Genomic DNA, 18,727 nt, shown 5'->3' with positions numbered 1-18,727 from the left:
CATTCCATAAAAATTTTTAAGTTAAAAAACCTTTTTTAGGGAGGATCCAGAGAGATAGTAAAGAAGGCAGGGCACTTGCCTTGCAAAGAACCAACTTGGGTTCAATAACCAACACCATATATGGGCCTTGGAGCTCCTCTAGGAGTAAGCCCTGAGCATCAATGGATATGGACTCAAACCAAAAACTTCTACATGGAAATAAAAACAATTAACACACTTAAGTTGAGAGAAAATAGTGCAAAAAATAGAGATGAAAGATAAATGTTCCTATTGGGGGTGAGGGGGGCTTGGGTCCCACACCTGGCAGCGTTCAAGGGTTCGTTCAGGGGTTCACACCTGGCTCTGTCCTTAGAAATCTCTTCTGGCAGGCTTGGGGGACCATATGGTAAGCCAGGAATTGAATACGGGTCCCTGGTCGTCCAGGTCTATAACGTGCAAGGCAAGAGCCCTATGGTTCAGCCCTATGGTTCAGGTTCCTTTGTAGGGAGTGAATAGATTGCTTCAATGAGTTCTCTAGACTTAAATCTGTTATTAAACACAAAGATTCAAAATGAAATTTTTTTGTGTTTACAACTTATGACAGTATTGCACCAAAATTTTATTTAAATAGCAATAAGCCGTTTCCCTTGAAGACAGAAGAAGGAACACAGGGAAAGGAGTAGGTCTACAATGGAGTAGGCGGCAGAAAGAGAAAAACTTGGTAGTGAATAAAGGAGTAGATCTACAAAGGAGTAGGTGGCAGAAATAGAAAAATCTTTCTGGAAGTGATTATCCACTTTGATAGAACATGAATCTAGAATTACTGATATCTTGCTTTAATTTTAGTTTTTCTTGTGCTGCCAGAAAACCAGTTTCCACACTTGCAAGACAACAGTTCATCCAGAAGCTACACTTCCGGGTCCCAATGAGAGTCTTGGTGTAACAAATGCTTACTTCTGCTTTGATAGAATTTATTCCATATGTCCTAGACAGTCTTAAAAGCACATTCAGATATCAGCTTTTATATGGGGTGCCAAAAAGAACGCATATCCTCTTTATCTTTAGGGATGAGTCCCAGAAGAACTTTACAGCCTTTTCCACATAAAGTCGAATTTTCTAAATAACTTCCTCTTCAGACAGAGCAAGAAACCGATTCCGGTTGACAATCCTGGCCAAAAGGCTTCTTAGTTGCGCAGAGGGTTCTGGGAGATGAAGTTCCTAAAGCGAGAGCTGCAGGTCAGAGTTGCGAACTCCGGACTCCGATTCCCACAGTGCTTAGCGCACAGGAGGCAATTCCTACCGGGGTTGACGCAAGGCGGCCGCCATCTTGCGTACGGCTCTCCGGTTGTTGCCGTGGGCCTGAGGGTTGGAGTTGTTAGCCTCTTTCCACCTACCGCTGCTCTCGTGCTGTCTCCGCGGTTTTTCCCCCACCAACTCTTTCTCAGGGGCTGTGCTTTCTAAAAGTTCCTTATTGGGAGATAAAGGTAATGCAGAACTGTAGATTAAGGTGAGTGTACGTACTTCCGATTGTAAGTGGAGGATCTGGTAGTGATGGTGACGGTTCTTTGGATCGATTTTTTCTTTAGTTTAGCCGGCTCAGTGGCCCAGATGCTCGGGCCCCCTTTCGCCCTGGGATGCGGAACCTTTTTGCTTCAGAGACTTAACAGAATCCCGGAAAGGACCTGAGCGTGTCTGGGCTGGGCCTGGCCCACCGTCGTGGACAGCCACAGCAGGCCACGGCCCGGGAGGGCTGTGTGGGCCACGCTGCTGCTCACCTGTGTCATGATGCCGCTCTTCCTTTCGCCCTTTTCGTGTCCCCCCGTTAGCATGACCGCGTAGAGTGGGTGGCCCGTGCACCCTCCCTCACTAGCAGGCCTGTTCAGTGTGCAGGAAGGAAGCTCAGGGGAAACAGGTTGCTCCCGCATCTCCCCACCTCCCCACATCAACACTTGAGTTTGAATGGGGGATGTCGCAGATCTCTACTTTTCTAAGCGTAGTGGGACAGAGTTGCATCATTTTTTAGGGCAATTGGGGGTGGATTTATTTTTCTTTTTGGAAATGAATGGAACGCACACGTTTGCAAACTGTTTGTAACATGATTGGCACATATATACCCGGGTTTCTGCTAGCCATCGTGTGATTGCTAAGGAGAAACGATTTTTAGGAGTTTAGTATCAGCGCTATTCACTCCTAAGGATATTGTGGTTTTATGTTAAAAAAAAATTGTAAGTGGTGCAAGCGGTAAGGCGTTTGCCTTGCATGTGCTAACCTACAATGGACCGTGGTTCGCTTCCCCGGCGCCCCGTATGGTCCCCCAAGCCAGGAGCGATTACTGAGCGCATAGCCAGGAGTAACCCCAGAGCGTCACCCGGTGTGAACAAAAACCAAAAAACCAAAAACCAAAAAATACTTATTTTATGGGGCTGCTATAGTGATAGTAACAGCAGGTAGGCGCCTTCCTTGCACATGGCCAACCCAGGTTTCACTCCCGGTAACGAAGGGCCAGTTAGCCACTAGCACTACCAGGTGTGCTGAGGTCTTTACTCCTGGGTGTAGTTAAGGATCACTCCTGGTGTTCCACCTTGGAATGGTGGGGATTCAGTGTCCGCTGCATTCCAGACAAGTGTCATATCCCCTTCCCACTATCTCTCACCAGGTATAGTACTTTTTTTTTTTTTTTTTTAAAGAGGAAGATGGTTATGAATCTGTTTATTACATCTTTTTCATGTGTCAGCCAGATTTACATCCCTTAGTACACAATTGACTATATCATAAAAAATATTGGGCCAAAGAGTTTTGGTGCAAAGACCAAAACCATGTATTTTGTTTTTGTTTTGATCTTTGGGTCACATTTGGCAGTTCTCAGGGCTGATTCCTGGTTCTGTGCTCAGGGATTATTCTTGGTGGGTTTGGGCCACAATGGGATACCTGGGATAGAACCTAAGCCTGGCCCCCCAGTTTATTTTTAAACAACAAAATTTGTATTTTTTTGTTTGCACATATGTTCTTTAAGTTAAGGAATGCATTATTTACGTGCTAGAGCAATAGTCCAGTGGGTAGGAAACTTGACTTAAACACTTTCTTTTTTTGGGAGGGGGGAGCACACCTGATTTTACTTAGGGACCACTTCAATGATCTTTGGGGAACCGTATGAGGTGTCAAGTTTCAAAACCAGGTAGACAACGTGCAAGACAAACACCCTACCTGCTGGACAACAACTCCATCCCCAACCTTGCACACTTACTACTCAGATTTGATACCCAGTCCCTGAGCCTTGCCAGTTGTGATCGCTCAGTGCAGAACCAGGAATAAACTTAGCCAGATGTGGCCCCAAAACAAAGAATAAATAAAACTTTTAGATTAGAAGTAAGGGGGGAGATGACTCAGAGGGCTAGAATTGTGATCCCTGGCACAGCAAGGTAAGACCTTGCCCTATTTTAAAGAAGCAAGGAATGGGGCCGGGAAGGTGGCGCTAGAGGTAAGGTGTCTGCCTTGCAAGTGCTAGCATAGAACGGACCGTGGTTCCATCCCCCAGAGTCCCATATGGTCCCCCCCAAGCCAGGAGTGATTTCTGAGCTCATAGCCAGGAGTAACCCCTGAGCGTCAAATGGGTATGGCCCAAAACCCAAAAAAAAAATAAAATAAAGAAGCAAGGATTAGTATATTTATTAAGTTGCAATTTTATGATTGTATTGTTTTGAAAAAGTAACAGTAAATCTACTATCACAAATGTATTTTCCAGTTTCTGAGAACATTTTTGTTTAGTTTGGCGGTGGGGCTGGGGGGGGCTAGGGAGGCACAACAGGACTTTCTCCTGGGTCTGTGCTCAGGAGTCACTTCTGTTGGTGCTGAGGATTTAACCAAGGTTGGTTTTATGCTGTACTATGTTTCTAGCCCCTCGTTTAGATTTTTAATTGTTAACTATTTATTGCAAAATTTATTTGCTCTGCAGATGCCTTATGGAGAAATTGAAGCTAATAGGAAGGAATTAACAAGTGAACCATGCTATAAAAAATTGAAGTTCAGTGAAGAAGGTTCTGTTTTTCCTGGTCATGGTAGTGCTAATTTTCACAGAATCCAAGAGAAAACTGGAAAACCGGATTTGGCCCCTGTGACCATAACTGATGTCAGAAGGCGTAGTTATTCTCAAGTGGACAAAACTAAAACTAAAGATTTGCTGAGGCCTGGTAATAGATTAAATGTTACTGAATCTATTCATTCACAAGTTTCAAAGGATGGAAGGCCTCCTTTAGTATCTAGAGATGATGAGATATATAGCACAAGCAAAGCATTTATAGGACCCATTTACAAACCTCCTGAGGAAAAAAAATGTAATGAAAAGAGGGATCAAGAAGGCACTACCAATAGCAAAAGAAAACGAGAACAAAAACAGTTTAACTTAAGAAAATCAGAGATTGATAGTGAATTATCCCAATTTTACAAAGAGATTGAAGAGCTTGAAAATGAAAAAGATGATTCTGAAGGTGATTGTAAAGAACTTGGACCCTCTGAGCACCATAATAATGATCTCTTAAAATCTGATGAAGAAAAAAGAGGTATCAGTAATGAATTTCAACCACATTGTACTTACCAGCAGTGTGTGGAGAATGAACCTGAAAGACATCCTTCTAATGGACAAGTAATACCTTCAGTTTGTGATGTTTCATTTCCTCCCTTTAGACCTGAATGGCCACCGGTATCTCCTTTTTTAGTAACCCGTGGTCCTCCTCTTCCTAGTTTTAACTATTTAAATATTCAGAGACTCAGTGCTCCACCAAACCTGCTGTCAAATATCTACTATGCCCGAGATGGCTCTCAGATGCGAAATGGGTATTATGAAAACAGCTGTCATGTTAATTGGAACCATTTGACGTTTGACCGGAACAAAGAATATATAGACTATGTTGAAAATACCTCTTGTAGAAATGACTATGATGTGCAAGATGGATATGGTGGTTTCTGTGAAACCAGTGGGGGAGGACACTGGAAAGATACTTCTATTGACGAGCATAATAGAACAGACAGGTTTCTAAACCAGTTTCAAGAGGAAAAGTTGAATAAATTGCAAAAGTTGCTCATACTTTTAAGAGGCTTGCCTGGTTCTGGGAAAACAACTTTGTCTCGGTAAGTAAAAGATACCAAGTAAATATTTAGTAATTCATTTTTTTAATTCACAAATGATAGTTGTAGATGACATGTTTTTGTGTTTCTAGTATCAAGTTTTTAATTTGACAAACCAGCGTAGTATCAATTAATATTTAAAAAGATTTTTTCTGCTATGGCTTTTAAAACAGACCATATAAAATTAAGCCAGTAATGAAAATTTGAAAACTGCTTACATTTAAATAGTTCATTCAAAAAGAATCGGACTTAGTGTTTGAAGGTGGATTTAGTGTTTGATGATTTGGACTTTGACTCAGTTACTGCACTTTGTCCCTGGACAGGTTTTGCTGTCAATCGGATGAATAATATTTACTTCTTTGCAATTATTTTTGAGGTGATTTAACATTATTTTAAGCATTGTTAATACATTGTTAAAATGTTATATTTTCAGCAATGTTAATACATTGATTGGATAAGGGGACATTTTGGTTCAAGTATAAGGAGTTTGAAATGAGCCAAAGATTGCAAATACTTGGTTTTGTTACAGTAAAAATAATAATACTAACGCAGTGTGAAAAATAACACAAAGAAGAACATTGCAGATTCTTTGCAGCTTGTATAGGATGATTCTAAACATATGCTGATATAAAGGAAAAGAAAATTTATTTCATGAGCCTGAAAGATAGCACAGGGGTTTAAGGTGTTTGCCTTACATGTGGCTGATCCTGGGTTTTTGATGCCTGGCTTTTTATATAGTCTCTCAAATACTGCTAGTAGTGACCCCCTAAGCACCACTGGATATGAAGCCCCCCTCAATTTTTATAATTTGTTATTTCTGGGTTTAAATAATGTCCAAGGAATCATTTTGCTAATATTTGTTTTACTTAACTATTTGTGTAAGTACACTAAAAAACATACTTTCCCATCTTTTGCTTTCAGAACTCATTCAGATGATCTTTAAGTACCTCAACTATTTGGGGTTATTTATTTCGAATCCTCCTGAATGCTTGTTAGTATTTGCTTTTACTACTCTTTGCACTTAGCTTAAACAATGCAAGACAGCATTCTTTTATTTATTGTTACATAAACTTAACTGGCACAGAACTTCACTGGCAGATTTGGGGGGGGGGTTTGGACCACACCCAGTGACGCTCGGGTTATTCCTGGTTATGCACTCAGAAATTGCTCCTGGCTTGGGGGACCATACAGGACGCCAGGAGATCGAACCAAGTTCTGTCCTAGGTTAGTGCGTGCAAGGCAAATGTCCTACCACCTGCACCACCTCTCCGGCCCCTCACTGGCAGATTTTAATAAAAGAGACTAAATTCTCATGCAAGATTTTGAGTAATTTATGAGTAAATGTCAACCTTTGTGTGTGTGATGACATGTTAGCTATTTCTCCTTTTTGGCAAACTGATAAAACTTGGAAAGATTGCTTTGAAGCAGAATCAGTATTATTTTTAAATGTATTTTAACTTTTTGGGTTTTGGAAACTGTCCCATGGTGTCAGGGCTTACTGTGCTCAGTGCTAACTCCTGGCAGGACTTGGGATCAAATCTGGCTCAACCCACATGCAAGGCAAGTGCTCTGCCCACTTGTATTAAAGCTCTGCCCCCAGAATCAATATTCTGAAAACAGAATTATGTTATCATATCCAGAGAACTCTTAGTGACTAAACATAGTACCATTTAAGGTATTACACTTCAGGGATATGGGCTATAGATTTTGCTAGATTCTTACATTCTGTTTATGCAAAAAAAAAAGAGATAAATTTGGAAAATAATTTTTTCCTTTTTTTTGGTTTTTGGGTCACACCCAGCAGCACTCAGGTTACTCTTGGCTCTATGCTCAGAAATCGCTCTTGGCAGGCTCCATATGGGATGCCGAAATTGCTTGCAAGGCAAATGCCTTACCTCCAGACTATCTCTCTGGTCCCAGAAAATAAAATTTTTTTAACTTTGGGGCCATACCCAAAAGTGCTTAGGGCTTACTCCTTAGGGCTCTGCACTCAGGACACTCAGGAATCCTTTCTGGAAGGTCTTGGAGGACCAGATGAGGTACCAGAAGTCAAACCTGTACCCTCCGGACATTTAGAATCTGGAATATTTTAGCTAATATATACTTTTTTTCTTTTTTCTTTTTTTTAATCTGTACTTTTTAATACTCTGCCAAGGAAAGAATGTTAGGGGAAAGAAATCTATTAATTTTATATTATGTAAACTGACAAAGCATCTGTTATCATTGTTTTGTTTTTGGGCCACACCCAGTGGCGCTCAGGGGTTACTCCTGGTTCTGTTACCAGAAGTTATTCCTGGCAGGCTCAAGGGACCATATAGGATGCCGAGGATCGAATCTGGGTTGGCTGTTTGCAAGGCAAATGTCCTACCTGCTGTACTATTGCTCCAGCCCCCTAAATTGACCAAGCATCTGATGGTAATTAGAAATGAAAGTAGTCAGAGAGGAAAGATGTCACACTGCTGTCTTTGAAGATTGAAAACGGATGCAGGTGACCTTTCTAAAGGATTCAGAGTTGGAAAGTGCAAGAAAACAGCTTTTCTTAGAGCTGTAATTCCCAAAATGGGTGCTTGGTTGATCCCAGTGAGTAATAGTAGCTTCTGGTTTGGGTACAGTTGTGGAGAAATGTGTTTTATTTCTCCCCACATTTAACAGTGCTCAGAGCTTACTCCTTGTTCTTTGTTCAGGAAGCTCAAGGCTTGGGGGACCATATGGGGTACTGGAGATCAAACCCAGATAAGATATATGTAAGAAAATGTCCTACCCACTGTACTATCACTAGGATGAGTGGTGCTTTCTTTTTTGTTTATGTTTTTTGAGCTGTTCCAGCATAAAAACCTGGCAGGGCTTATGAGTTACTCCAGGCTCTGCACTCAGGAATCACTTCTGAAAATGCTCCAGAATAGAATCTGAGTCGGCCACATACAAGGCAAGCGCCTACCCACTGTACTGTCTCTCCAGATCCAAGAGTAGTTTCTTTTTGTTTACTCAAAAAGGTAGACTTTCTGGGGCCGGAACGATACCACAGCAGTAGGGTGTTTGCCTTGCATGTGGCTGATCTAGGACGGACCTTGATTCGATCCCCAGTGTTCCATATGGTCTCCCGAGCCAGGAGTGACCCCTGAGCTTCACCAGGTGTGGCCTAAAAAGCAAAAAAAAAAAAAGTAGATTTTGGTACACATACAGATAGGGCATTAGCCTTGTACATGGCTGACCCAGGTTCAAGCCCCAGCATCCCATGTGGTCCCCCAAGCCTGCCAGGAGTAACTCCTGAAAACCACGGGATATGGGCCAAGAACCAAAAATAATAATAAAAAACAAAACAAAACAAAACAAAAAAAACTTTCAAGGAATGTTTAATGATTTTATTTCTGAAAATGGAAATAGCCACATAAGCTGGGAAACTGCTTTAGAGACTCCAGAAAGTACTGTAGTTTTGGACTTCAAACCATCAGAACTGTTTGGTGCTTAGGACTTACTATTGGTTCTATGCTTAGGGATCAGTTCCTTGTGGTGTGCAGGACTTGTCAGGTTTGGAACCTGCAACTGCTCTTTGCTACCAGTTGTGCTGTCCTTCCTCAGTGGTTAATTTATCTTTTCTACTCCATTTCTCAGCCAACCAGGCTTACAGTTCAATGTGAGGGCCTGAGGAAGCAATGTTGCTCAGACCCTGTGGTTCCTGGGATATCTAACTTCCCTATGATTCTGCACCCAGTGATACTCACGGAATGGTGTGGTGCTGGGGTTGGAACGTGATCCTTAGAGTGTGCCCTAACTCCTGTACTCCTTGGCTTCTGTAGGTCTCTAAATTCAAGGAGTGTTTAGAGAGAAAAGTATCTCTTGGGGCTAAAGGCGTGTGGTAGTAAATAAGGAGCTTCAATGGGATTCTTGAAGTATTCAGTTTTACTCAGATTTGGGGATGGGGAAAAATCATTTCTGTTTTAAAGGATGCATCTAGATATGTTTAAACAATGTATGATTCGGGACTGGTGAGGTGGCGCTAGAGGTAAGGTGTCTGCCTTGCAAGCGCTAGCCAAGGAAGGACCTCAGTTTGATCCCCCGGTGTCCCATAGGGTCCCCCCAAGCCAGGGGCAATTTCTGAGCACTTAGCCAGGAGTAACCCCTGAGCATCAAATGGGTGTGGCCAAAAAACAAACAAACAAAAAACAATGTATGATTCTTAGAGAACTTTTTAAAATAGGCCATGAAAATTAACTCTTAGTTGACTATGGAATACCTTTCCCAAAACAGGGCTTAAACAAAATACATATTTATATTTCTAAAGTGAAAAATCATAAACATGCTTACAGTCCTTATGCCAGGGTCATTATAAACCATTAATTTTGGGGGGTCATAGATCTATCCTGGGTCACTGCAACAACATTTATTAACTCTGGTGACTTGATTTTTGACATTTTTATTCCTGAATTAGCTTATAATATCAAACTAGCTTGCGTATTAGAATGAAATGAAGTCAAGTGTATATAGATCTGTTGGCACTTAGCATATTCCAAAAATGACAGTTTTTTTTGTTTTGCTTTTTGTGCCACACCCGCCAATGCTTAGAAATCAGTCCTGGTGGTGCTCGGGGGGCCATGCGGGATGCCAGAGATTGGACCTGGGTTGGCCACATGCAAGAAACACACTATACTGTTGCCCCAGCCCAATAGCTATTGTTTTGAAAAAGTATATAAATGAAATGGCCAGTGGACAAACGCCTGATTTATTTTATTTATTTTTGATGATTTAGTTATTCTAAATGTTGACATTCTGAGAATCCATTTTAGCCCCTGATTTAACTTGAAGAATTAATTCCTTCCTTCCTTCCTTCCTTCCTTCCTTCCTTCCTTCCTTCCTTCCTTCCTTCCTTCCTTCCTTCCTTCCTTCCTTCCTTCCTTCCTTCCTTCTTTTTCTTTCATTTTGCTTTCTATTTTAATACCTGATTTAACTTGATTTCTTCCTTCCTTCCTTCCTTCCTTCCTTCCTTCCTTCCTTCCTTCCTTCCTTCCTTCCTTCCTTCCTTCCTTCCTTCCTTCCTTCTTTTTCTTTCATTTTGCTTTCTATTTTAATACCTGATTTAACTTGATTTCTTTCTTTCTTTCTTTCTTTCTTTCTTTCTTTCTTTCTTTCTTTCTTTCTTTCTTTCTTTCTTTCTTTCTTTCTTTCTTTCTTTCTTTCTTTCTTTCTTTCTTTCTTTCTTTCTTTCTTTTTCTTTCTTTCTCTTCCATTTTAGTACCTGATTTAACTTGATTTCTTTCCTCCTTCCCTCCCCTCTTCCCTTCCTCCCCTCTTCCTTCCTTCCCTCCTTCCTTCCCTCCTTCCTTCCCTCCTTCCTTCCCTCCCTCCCTCCCTCCCTCCCTCCCTCCCTCCCTCCCTTCTTCCTTCCTTCCTTCCTTCCTTCCTTCCTTCCTTCCTTCCTTCCTTCCTTCCTTCCTTCCTTCCTTCCTTCCTTCCTTCCTTCCCTCCCTCCCTCCCTCTTTCCCTCCCTCCCTCCCTCCCTCCCTCCCTCCCTCCCTCCCTCCCTCCCTCCCTCCCTCCCTCCCTCCCTCCCTCCCAGCCTCCTTACCCCCTTCCCAGCCTCCCTCCTGGATCACTGGTGGAGATGCTGGGGGACAGAAAGGGGTGCCAGAGATTGAACCAAGGTTAGCTACATTCAAGGCAAGTCTGGTCCCACTGTCTACAGTTTAAGTTACATATCTACCCCACAAAGCAAGTGTACTTAAAGCATCCTTGAATACTATTGGGGAAAGTGGATAGAAGATTCCCAAGTGCTGCTTAGGTGGTCCAGTGCTCCCCAACAGTTCTCAATCTATCTGACCTGCTGGTAAGTGAGAGGCCCAAGGATTCAGTGTTTTGTGGGCACTGTGGTGCCAGGATTACCCTGGTTACTCCTGGTATGGTCTTTTTGTTAAAGGGTCTCCCAGGCTGCCTCCTGGAGATGCTGTTGTGTCTTGTAGAGCCAGAAATAGAGAACTGGGGTCAGCTGCATGTAAAACATGTGTCTTAAAGCCCCTTTACTAGTTTGGCTCCCTGGGCAGTTTAAACTCTACCTTTTTTCTCTAAAATTATAGAATATTACCTAATTACCCAATGGTTGAAGAAGAGAAGCAATTAAATATACTTGTTATTGTCTGATCCAATTATCTGATCCTACCCCCATTTTCTTGACATTCCCACAATCTCTTTCATAAATCACTGGTTATGGGAACTTCCTGCCATTTTGAACACTAATTTTCTCTGCATTTAGAAGTTTAAAGTGATATCATAATGTGAGATAAGGTAAACTGACAATTTTCCTCCCTTTAGTGCTGGGTATCAAAACCAGGTCTCCAAATTAAATAAAGGCCTGCATTTACCACTGAGACTCTGAGCCTTTTTTTGTTTTTGTTTTTGGTCCACATCCAGTGTTACTTAGGGGCTACTCTTGACAGGCTCAGGGTATCATATGGGATGCAAAGGCTTAATTAACCCGGATTCTCTAGGTGCATGCCCTACCTGCCTAAACTATCACTCTGTTCCTCTTCTGACCCTTTCTGACTCCAGAAAGTTACAACTTATCTAGGTGAAATATGCTTTTCTCCAAATAGATAGCTGATATGTTTACTTATTTTTTAGGTTACCTTGCATCAAATTTAGGTAATTTTGGTTTCTGAATACAAATTCACTTAAAATGTGAATAATAATGGTTATAATTTGGGGGTTAGTGTTTATAGTTTGTTTATTATAGCACTGGAGATTAAACCTAGGCCCAATGGCTTATAAGGCACAGTTTCTCACTGAGTTACATCCTCAGCCCTAGAGGAGTTTGTGTATATCTGTGTGTGGTTTTTTGGTTTTGTTTGTTTGTTTGTTTTTGAACACCAGGCCAGCACTCAGATGTCGCTCCTGGCAGGCTCGGGGGATCATATGGAATGCCGGGAATCAAACCGGGGTCCATCCATGGTTGGCATTGTGCAAGGCAAATGCCCACCGCTGTGCTATTGCTCTTGCCCCTGAGGATTTTATTTTTGAAAGTGATGATACAATACCACCTTTAAAAGTTTTATTACAATAGGGGTCAGCAATAATACAACAGGTTGCTTTTCATGTAGCTGATCGGGGTTCAATCCCCAGCATATATGGTCCCCCTATCCTGCCATAAGTGATCTTTGAACAGAATCAGAAGTATACCCTGAGTTTTGCATGGTGTGGTCCCAAAAGCAAAAATAATTAATAAACATTTTGCTGCAATATAGTTGACATTTAATCTTACAAGTATATGCCTTATGATTTGCTACTTGTATATATGTAAAATAATCACAATAAATCTAATATTAATATTAACATTTTTCTTTCTTATGATGAGAACTTTATTGTTTTGGTTCTGATTTTTATTTATTTATTTTGGTTTTTGGGTCACACTCAGGGGTTACTCCTGGCTCTGTGCTCAAAAATTGCTCCTGGCTGTCTGGCTCAGGGCGACCATATGGGATGCTGGGAATCGAACCACCATCCATCTTGGGTCTGCTGCGTGCAAGGCAAACGCCTTACCACTGTGCTATTTTTCTGGCCCCTTGTTTTGCTTTTTAGGCCACACCTTTTGATGCTTAGGTATCATTCCTAGACGATTCTGTAAACTTTATGGTGCCCAGGAGTATGATTCTCAGGGTGGAATCTAGGCTGGCTGCAAGGCAAACACCCTCTACTCTCTGTGCTACTTATGAGAACTTTAAAGGTATACTTTTTAGGAACTTTTTGAGGAGAGCTTCTTAAACTTTTTGTATTAGTGTAAATTTCCCTCCTCCCTTACTCGGCAGCGCTCAGGGGTTCCTCCTGTCTCTATGCTCAGAAATTGCCCCTGGCAGGCACAGGGGACCATATGAAATGCCGGGATTCGAACCATCGTCCTTCTGCATGAAAGGCAAACGCCTTACCTCCATGCTATCTCTCCGGCCCCCCAGAGGGGGTTCTTGGCTCAGCATTCAGGAAACACTCCTGATGGTGCTATATGGGATGTTGAATATTGAGCCTGGGTTGGTCACATACAAGGCAGATGCCCTATCTGCTGTACTACTTATCCAATTTTCACATATCTCTACATATAAAGATTTACAAAATAGGTACACATATACAACATTTACTGATAGTAAACCATAAAGAAATTTAAAATATTTTGGTGGATTTTTTGTTTGTTTGTTTGTTTGTTTTGGGGATATTCCTGGCAGTTCTTAAAGTTTGTTTCTGGCTCTGTGCTCAGGGTTTGTTCCTGGCTTTATGATCAAGGATCACTCCTGTCATGCTTAGGGGACTGTATGTGGTGCCAGCGATTGAACCTGGGTTAGTTGCATGCAAGACGAGCAGTCTACCCACTGTACTGTCACTACAACACTTAAATTTGTTTTGTTTTGGGACCCTACCACTGCGCTATCACTCTGGCCCCAACACTTAAATTTTTTTTTGAAGTATATGATCCGATATGAAATTGGGACTCAGAGTTTAAGAAGCTAAGAATAATACTGAGGGCCAAAGAGATAGCACAGCGGTAGGGCTTTTGCCTTGCACACCGCCGACTAAGGACAGAAGGTTTCCTTTTTTTGGGGGGGGGGGTTTGGGCCACTCCCAGTGACGCTCAGGGGTTACACCTGGCTTGGGGGACCATATGGGACGTTGGGGGATGAACCGTGGTCCTTCCTAGGCTAGCGCATGCAAGGCCTTACCACTTGCGCCATAGTTCCGGCACCCATAGAAGGTGATTCCATTCCCGGCATCCTATATGGTCGCCCAAGCCTGCCAGGGGTGATTTCTGACTGTAGATCCAGGAGTAAACCCTGAACACCGCTGGGTGTGGCCCAAAAACCCCTCGAAAAAAGGGAAAGAAATATATAATAGTATTAATTATAATCACAATGCTGTTAAATCCTTATCATATATGTTTCATAATAAGTGTCCTTTTGAACATTTACTCATTTTTCCCACCCCTAATCCCCTTGGATGCCCACCCTTCACTCCCATCTCTGTCAAGCACCATTTTGTTCTCTGTAAAGTTGAATTTGAGGGGTTTTTTTGTTTTGTTTTGTTTTTTGGGCCACACCTGGTGACACTCAGGGATTATTCCTGGCTATGCACTCAGAAATTGCTCTTGGCTTGGGGGACCTATGGGACAGTGGGGTAGGTCTGTCCTGAATCAGCTGTATGAAAGGCAATGGCTCTACTGCTGCGCTTTAGCTCTTTTTACATTTTTTTGGTTTGGGCCCAGCATCTGGCAGTACTTGAATGGGAGGGTGCTATTTCTAATAGGTACTTGAAGATTATTCCTCATGGTTCTCAGGGACATGAAATGTTAGAAACTTAAAAGTGTTGGAAATTGAACTAGGGTTCCAAGATGCAGCAAATGCTTGAACTACAGGCTTTTGCACCATCCCCCTGGCCCCTCTTTTTTTTTTTTTCTTTGTGTGAGATCATACAGTGTTCTTCTCTGATTTATTTTGCTTAGCATAATCCATGTTATTGCTAATGACTGATTTTCTTTTGTTTTTTGGGGAAAGGGTCCATACCTAGTGATGTTCAGGGTTATTCCTGGCTCTGCACCAGGGGTTACTCTTGGTGGGATTCAGTAGACGATATGGAATGCTAAGGATCAAACTCAGGTTGGCCAAGTGCAAACAAGTGCCCTACCCATGGAACTATTGGCGCTGGCCTCAGGTTTCCTTTTTTTTTGTGGCTAACTAGCATTGTGGTTTGTGTCCAGAGCCTGATCTGTATCGCTATGGATTGAACCTGGGGCTTCACAATGCAGTTTTATAGCTGAGTTATATCTCTGACTAACATCACATTTTGTTTTTTTGTTATCTTTCTTTCTTTTTCTTTTCAGAGAAGACTTAGTTTTATTAACAAACTTTTTTTATTATTAAAATTTTTTTATTTTATTTTATTTTATTTTATTTTATTTATTTTTTTTTTTTTTTTGGTTTTTGGGCCACACCCGGTAACGCTCAGGGGTTACTCCTGGCTATGCGCTCAGAAGTTGCTCCTGGCTTGGGGGACCATATGGGACACCGGGGGATCGAACTGCGGTCCGTCCAAGGCTACTGCAGGCAAGGCAGGCGCACCTTACCTTTAGCGCCACCGCCCAGCCCCCAAATTTTTTTATTTTTAATTATGAGAACAAAGATGCAAAGAAAGAGGACAAGGTAGAGTTACAGTGGAAGGACAATCACCCATAAACAGAATTCTCAGAAGTCCCCTTGCTGATATCTTAACTTTCAATTTTCAGGCAAAGGACATTAAGAAAAATAAAACAGAGCCCATGTATAATTACTTTGTCCCTCAAATCCCCATTGTAATACATGATATTTCTTAGCAGCACATCAAGCAATCTAAAGCCATAAAACTTATGTAACTCCTTAAACATTGAAGGCATAGTATTTTTTTTACATTTTCATGCACATGCATATTAGTTTAAGTTAACCTCAAAAGTGGGTTTTTCTTTTTAAGGGTAAGAGTCAAAGGAGCACAGTAAAAATGGTGCTAGAGTGGCAATAATTGTTTGCATAGGCCCACCAAAATATGGGGGACATGGAAAGGAAAAGTCTTGGCCTAAATACAAGGAGACCCTATCCCTGAAGTTTCCTGGCATAAGAACAACTCTAGGCTCCAGGCAAACTAGTTTGCCCAATCCAAGTCATTGTAGTGCCAACACATTTTTATTTTTCACACAGTCTCTGTTGTTGGTATCATGTTTCTGTATTAAAGATCCTGGAATCTGCATATCCTACATTGAAGTCAGATATGGAGTGTCCTCTAGTTTCACCTCACAATTAAAGGGCAATGCAGAAAGCCCTGTCCAGTACGCAGGTCGTTGATGTTCTTGTCTTCTCAGTGTTAAGGGAAGTCTCTTTTGAGTAGATAGATGTCAGAGCAGCGGTAGGGTCTTCCCTGGTAGAGGATTGCTTCCAGGTGTTGTTATAAAAAAAAAACTTGGATGTTTCGTAGATAGCTTCCCTGGTTCAGAGGTGAATGGAGAATGCCCATTCTTCTGAGGCCTGTGCCACATCATTATGTCAATGTTCAGGGTGTAAGGTCCCATTGCACTACAAGATTTGTGTGTTCCAATCTCTATTAGATAAGAACTTATTTGTGTGTATAGTATTTTCCAATTTTAATGTGCCTATGCAAACAAGGAACAATGCCACATGGCGTTATAGGCCCATATGGGGGCTGCAAGAACAAGTCCAAAACGCCCCATGACATGGTTAAACATAAGCATTACACTGAGGGACTCCTTCACCGAATATTTTCTTATTGAACAGCTCACAGAGAGAAGAAAAGATAAAAAGTGGAGAAAATCTTCACTGTATAAGAGAATATTTAGTAAGAGTTAGCTGTCAAAGAAAATAGATATAAATATTCAAAGCCATACGTGTCCATTTTATGTCTTTTGAAATAATTGGGGGTTGTTAAATCCAGTACACCACATTGGTGTGTGATTAGGACTGTGCAGTACTGAAGTTAAAAAGGGTAAATGGGGAGATACTGATGGTTGGGGGTGATAGAGTTAAAAAGTGAAAATGAGCTTTACAGGGGTGTGTGAAAGAGCAGAATACCAGATGGACATTCTACATACACAAAACATAACTTAAGGATAGGGTATATTATTAATATATACTGTGCGCACGGGGGCAATAGCCCCCGCGCGGTTTTGAACATGTAGACTGGTAAGAAATTGCCAGAGACTGCCTTAGTAAAGATGAGCAGCTTTCAGCACCCCCAAATTTGGACCCACCATTTCTGGCCACCTGGGCTGGGTCCCAGGGAAGGCCTGGAGGCTGGGGGGCAGGAGAGGGGACAGCTGGGGGCCTACCAAGGCTCCCAGCACACCCAAACTAGGGAGAAAGCCTTCGGCATTGGGGTCTCCCCAGACCCCATGCCGGCTAGAGCTAGCCTCCAGATCAAGAAAGGATTCGGTAGAGCCTTTCTTTTTTATTTGTTTATTGTTTGTATGTCTTTGGGTCACACCCGACAGCACTCGGGTTACTCCTGGTTCTATGCTCAGAAATCGCTCCTGGCAGGCTCGGTGGACCATATGGGGTGCCAGGATTTGAACCAGCGTCCTTCTGCATGCAAGGCAAACACCCTACCTCCATGCTATCTCTCCGGCTCCTATCTTCCTTTAAATTAAAAAAAATGGGGGCACTCCTGGGACTGTATTCATTGCCAGGCATTGGACTGGGGTCAGTTGCATGTAAGGCAGACACTTCAATTTTCACTATATCGCTAATCCCCCATATCACATTTATTTATCAAAAGATTTGGGGGGCAATTTTATTTTGGGAGATAGATGGTGCCAGGAATTGAACTATAACCATGACCTCACAGAAGTGTCCTACCATTGAATTGTATCCCCATTTCTCCTCCCCCCCCAAAAGGTTTTGGTGCACCTTAATTAAGTGACTTAAGTGTGAAGTGATATTTCAAGTTTGCAGTCTCGGGGCAGGAGTGATGGTTCAGTGATAGAGTGTTTGCCTTGCATGCTGCTGACCCAGAACGAAGTGCTGTTCCATCCCCTGGAGTCCCATATGATTCCCCAAACCAGGAGCGATTTCTGAGCGCATAGCCAGGAGTAACCCCTGAACATCACTGTGACCCAAAAACAACAAAAAATAAGTTTTCAGTCTCTCTTTATGATCGGGGGCCAGAGTGATAGCACAGCAGTACGGCTTTGCCTTGCATGTAGTCGACCAGAGACAGGCCTGAGTTTAATCTTCAGCATTCCATATGGTCCCCCAGCCTGCCAGGAGTGATTTCTGAGTACAGAGCCAGGAATAATCCTTGAGCATCCCTGGGTGTAGCCCAACAACCACTGCCCCCCACCCCCCAAAAAATGTTCATCTCTTCTGCTGTTCTTTTTGCAGTATATGCAGGTAAGTGCAGCAATTTACTTAACCACCTTTCCTGTGTGGCTTATTTCTGATGGTTATAGGTTTTATAAATGGCACCTTTATGATTTCTTTTATTAACAGAATTCTGCTTGGTCAGAGTCGTGATGGCATTGTGTTCAGCACTGATGACTATTTTCACCATCAAGATGGGTACAGGTATAATGTTAATCAACTTGGTGATGCCCATGACTGGAACCAGAACAGAGGTTTGTTTTGGACCAAGGCTTCTGGGATAGAATATTTGATTAGGATTCAGAAGGCCTGGGTTTTATTTTCAGTTAGATTTTTATCAACTGAACTATTTTGACAAGATATTTAAACTGCTCTGAAACCCAATTTTTTAATCTGTTAGAAACAATGATAATTTAATTTGTTCTGCCTGGTTGAAGTAGTTCTGAAAATAGGAGAATTTATATGGAATATTTTATTAAAAACATCGATTTATACTTACCTGGAAGGGAAGATACCATGATCATGAAGGTGGTTTTCCCAGGGCAAGGCTTATTCATTGCACTCCAGATGTTCTGACCTCTGTGATTTCCTCAAATGTGAAATCTCAACTGCACAATTTGTGATAGTGAGGACTGTGTAAACCCATTAAAACAAATGAGCAAACAAAAAAACCTTATCAATAGAACCAGGTAAAAAAAATGGGAAATGACTGTGGCTTTATTCTATACCTCATCAATAAATTCAGAGAACTAATGCTGTAG

The 18,727-nt window shown here is 41.9% G+C and overlaps 1 protein-coding gene and 1 non-coding gene across 2 annotated transcripts in view; both read left to right on the top strand.

Annotated features, from left to right (window-relative positions):
- Window positions 1-1,457: 1,457 nt before the first annotated feature.
- Window positions 1,458-18,727, top strand: part of N4BP2L2 (NEDD4 binding protein 2 like 2) — a 36,277-nt gene continuing 19,007 nt past the window's right edge. The window contains exons 1-3 of the mRNA XM_049778784.1: window positions 1,458-1,486; window positions 3,932-5,103; window positions 18,096-18,220. Coding sequence (XP_049634741.1) covers window positions 3,932-5,103; window positions 18,096-18,220 — 1,297 coding nt within the window. The 5' untranslated portion in view covers window positions 1,458-1,486. The remainder of the gene's footprint in view (window positions 1,487-3,931; window positions 5,104-18,095; window positions 18,221-18,727) is intronic.
- On the top strand, window positions 18,458-18,614 carry LOC126016782 (U1 spliceosomal RNA). The gene has a single exon (XR_007498502.1). It is a non-coding gene; the product is annotated as a U1 spliceosomal RNA (small nuclear RNA).

This window comes from Suncus etruscus, chromosome 8, assembly GCF_024139225.1.
Source record: "Suncus etruscus isolate mSunEtr1 chromosome 8, mSunEtr1.pri.cur, whole genome shotgun sequence".
NCBI classification, from domain to species: domain Eukaryota; kingdom Metazoa; phylum Chordata; class Mammalia; order Eulipotyphla; family Soricidae; genus Suncus; species Suncus etruscus.
The sequence above is the reverse complement of the archived record's forward strand: the minus strand, read 5'-3'. Positions and strand labels throughout refer to the sequence as shown.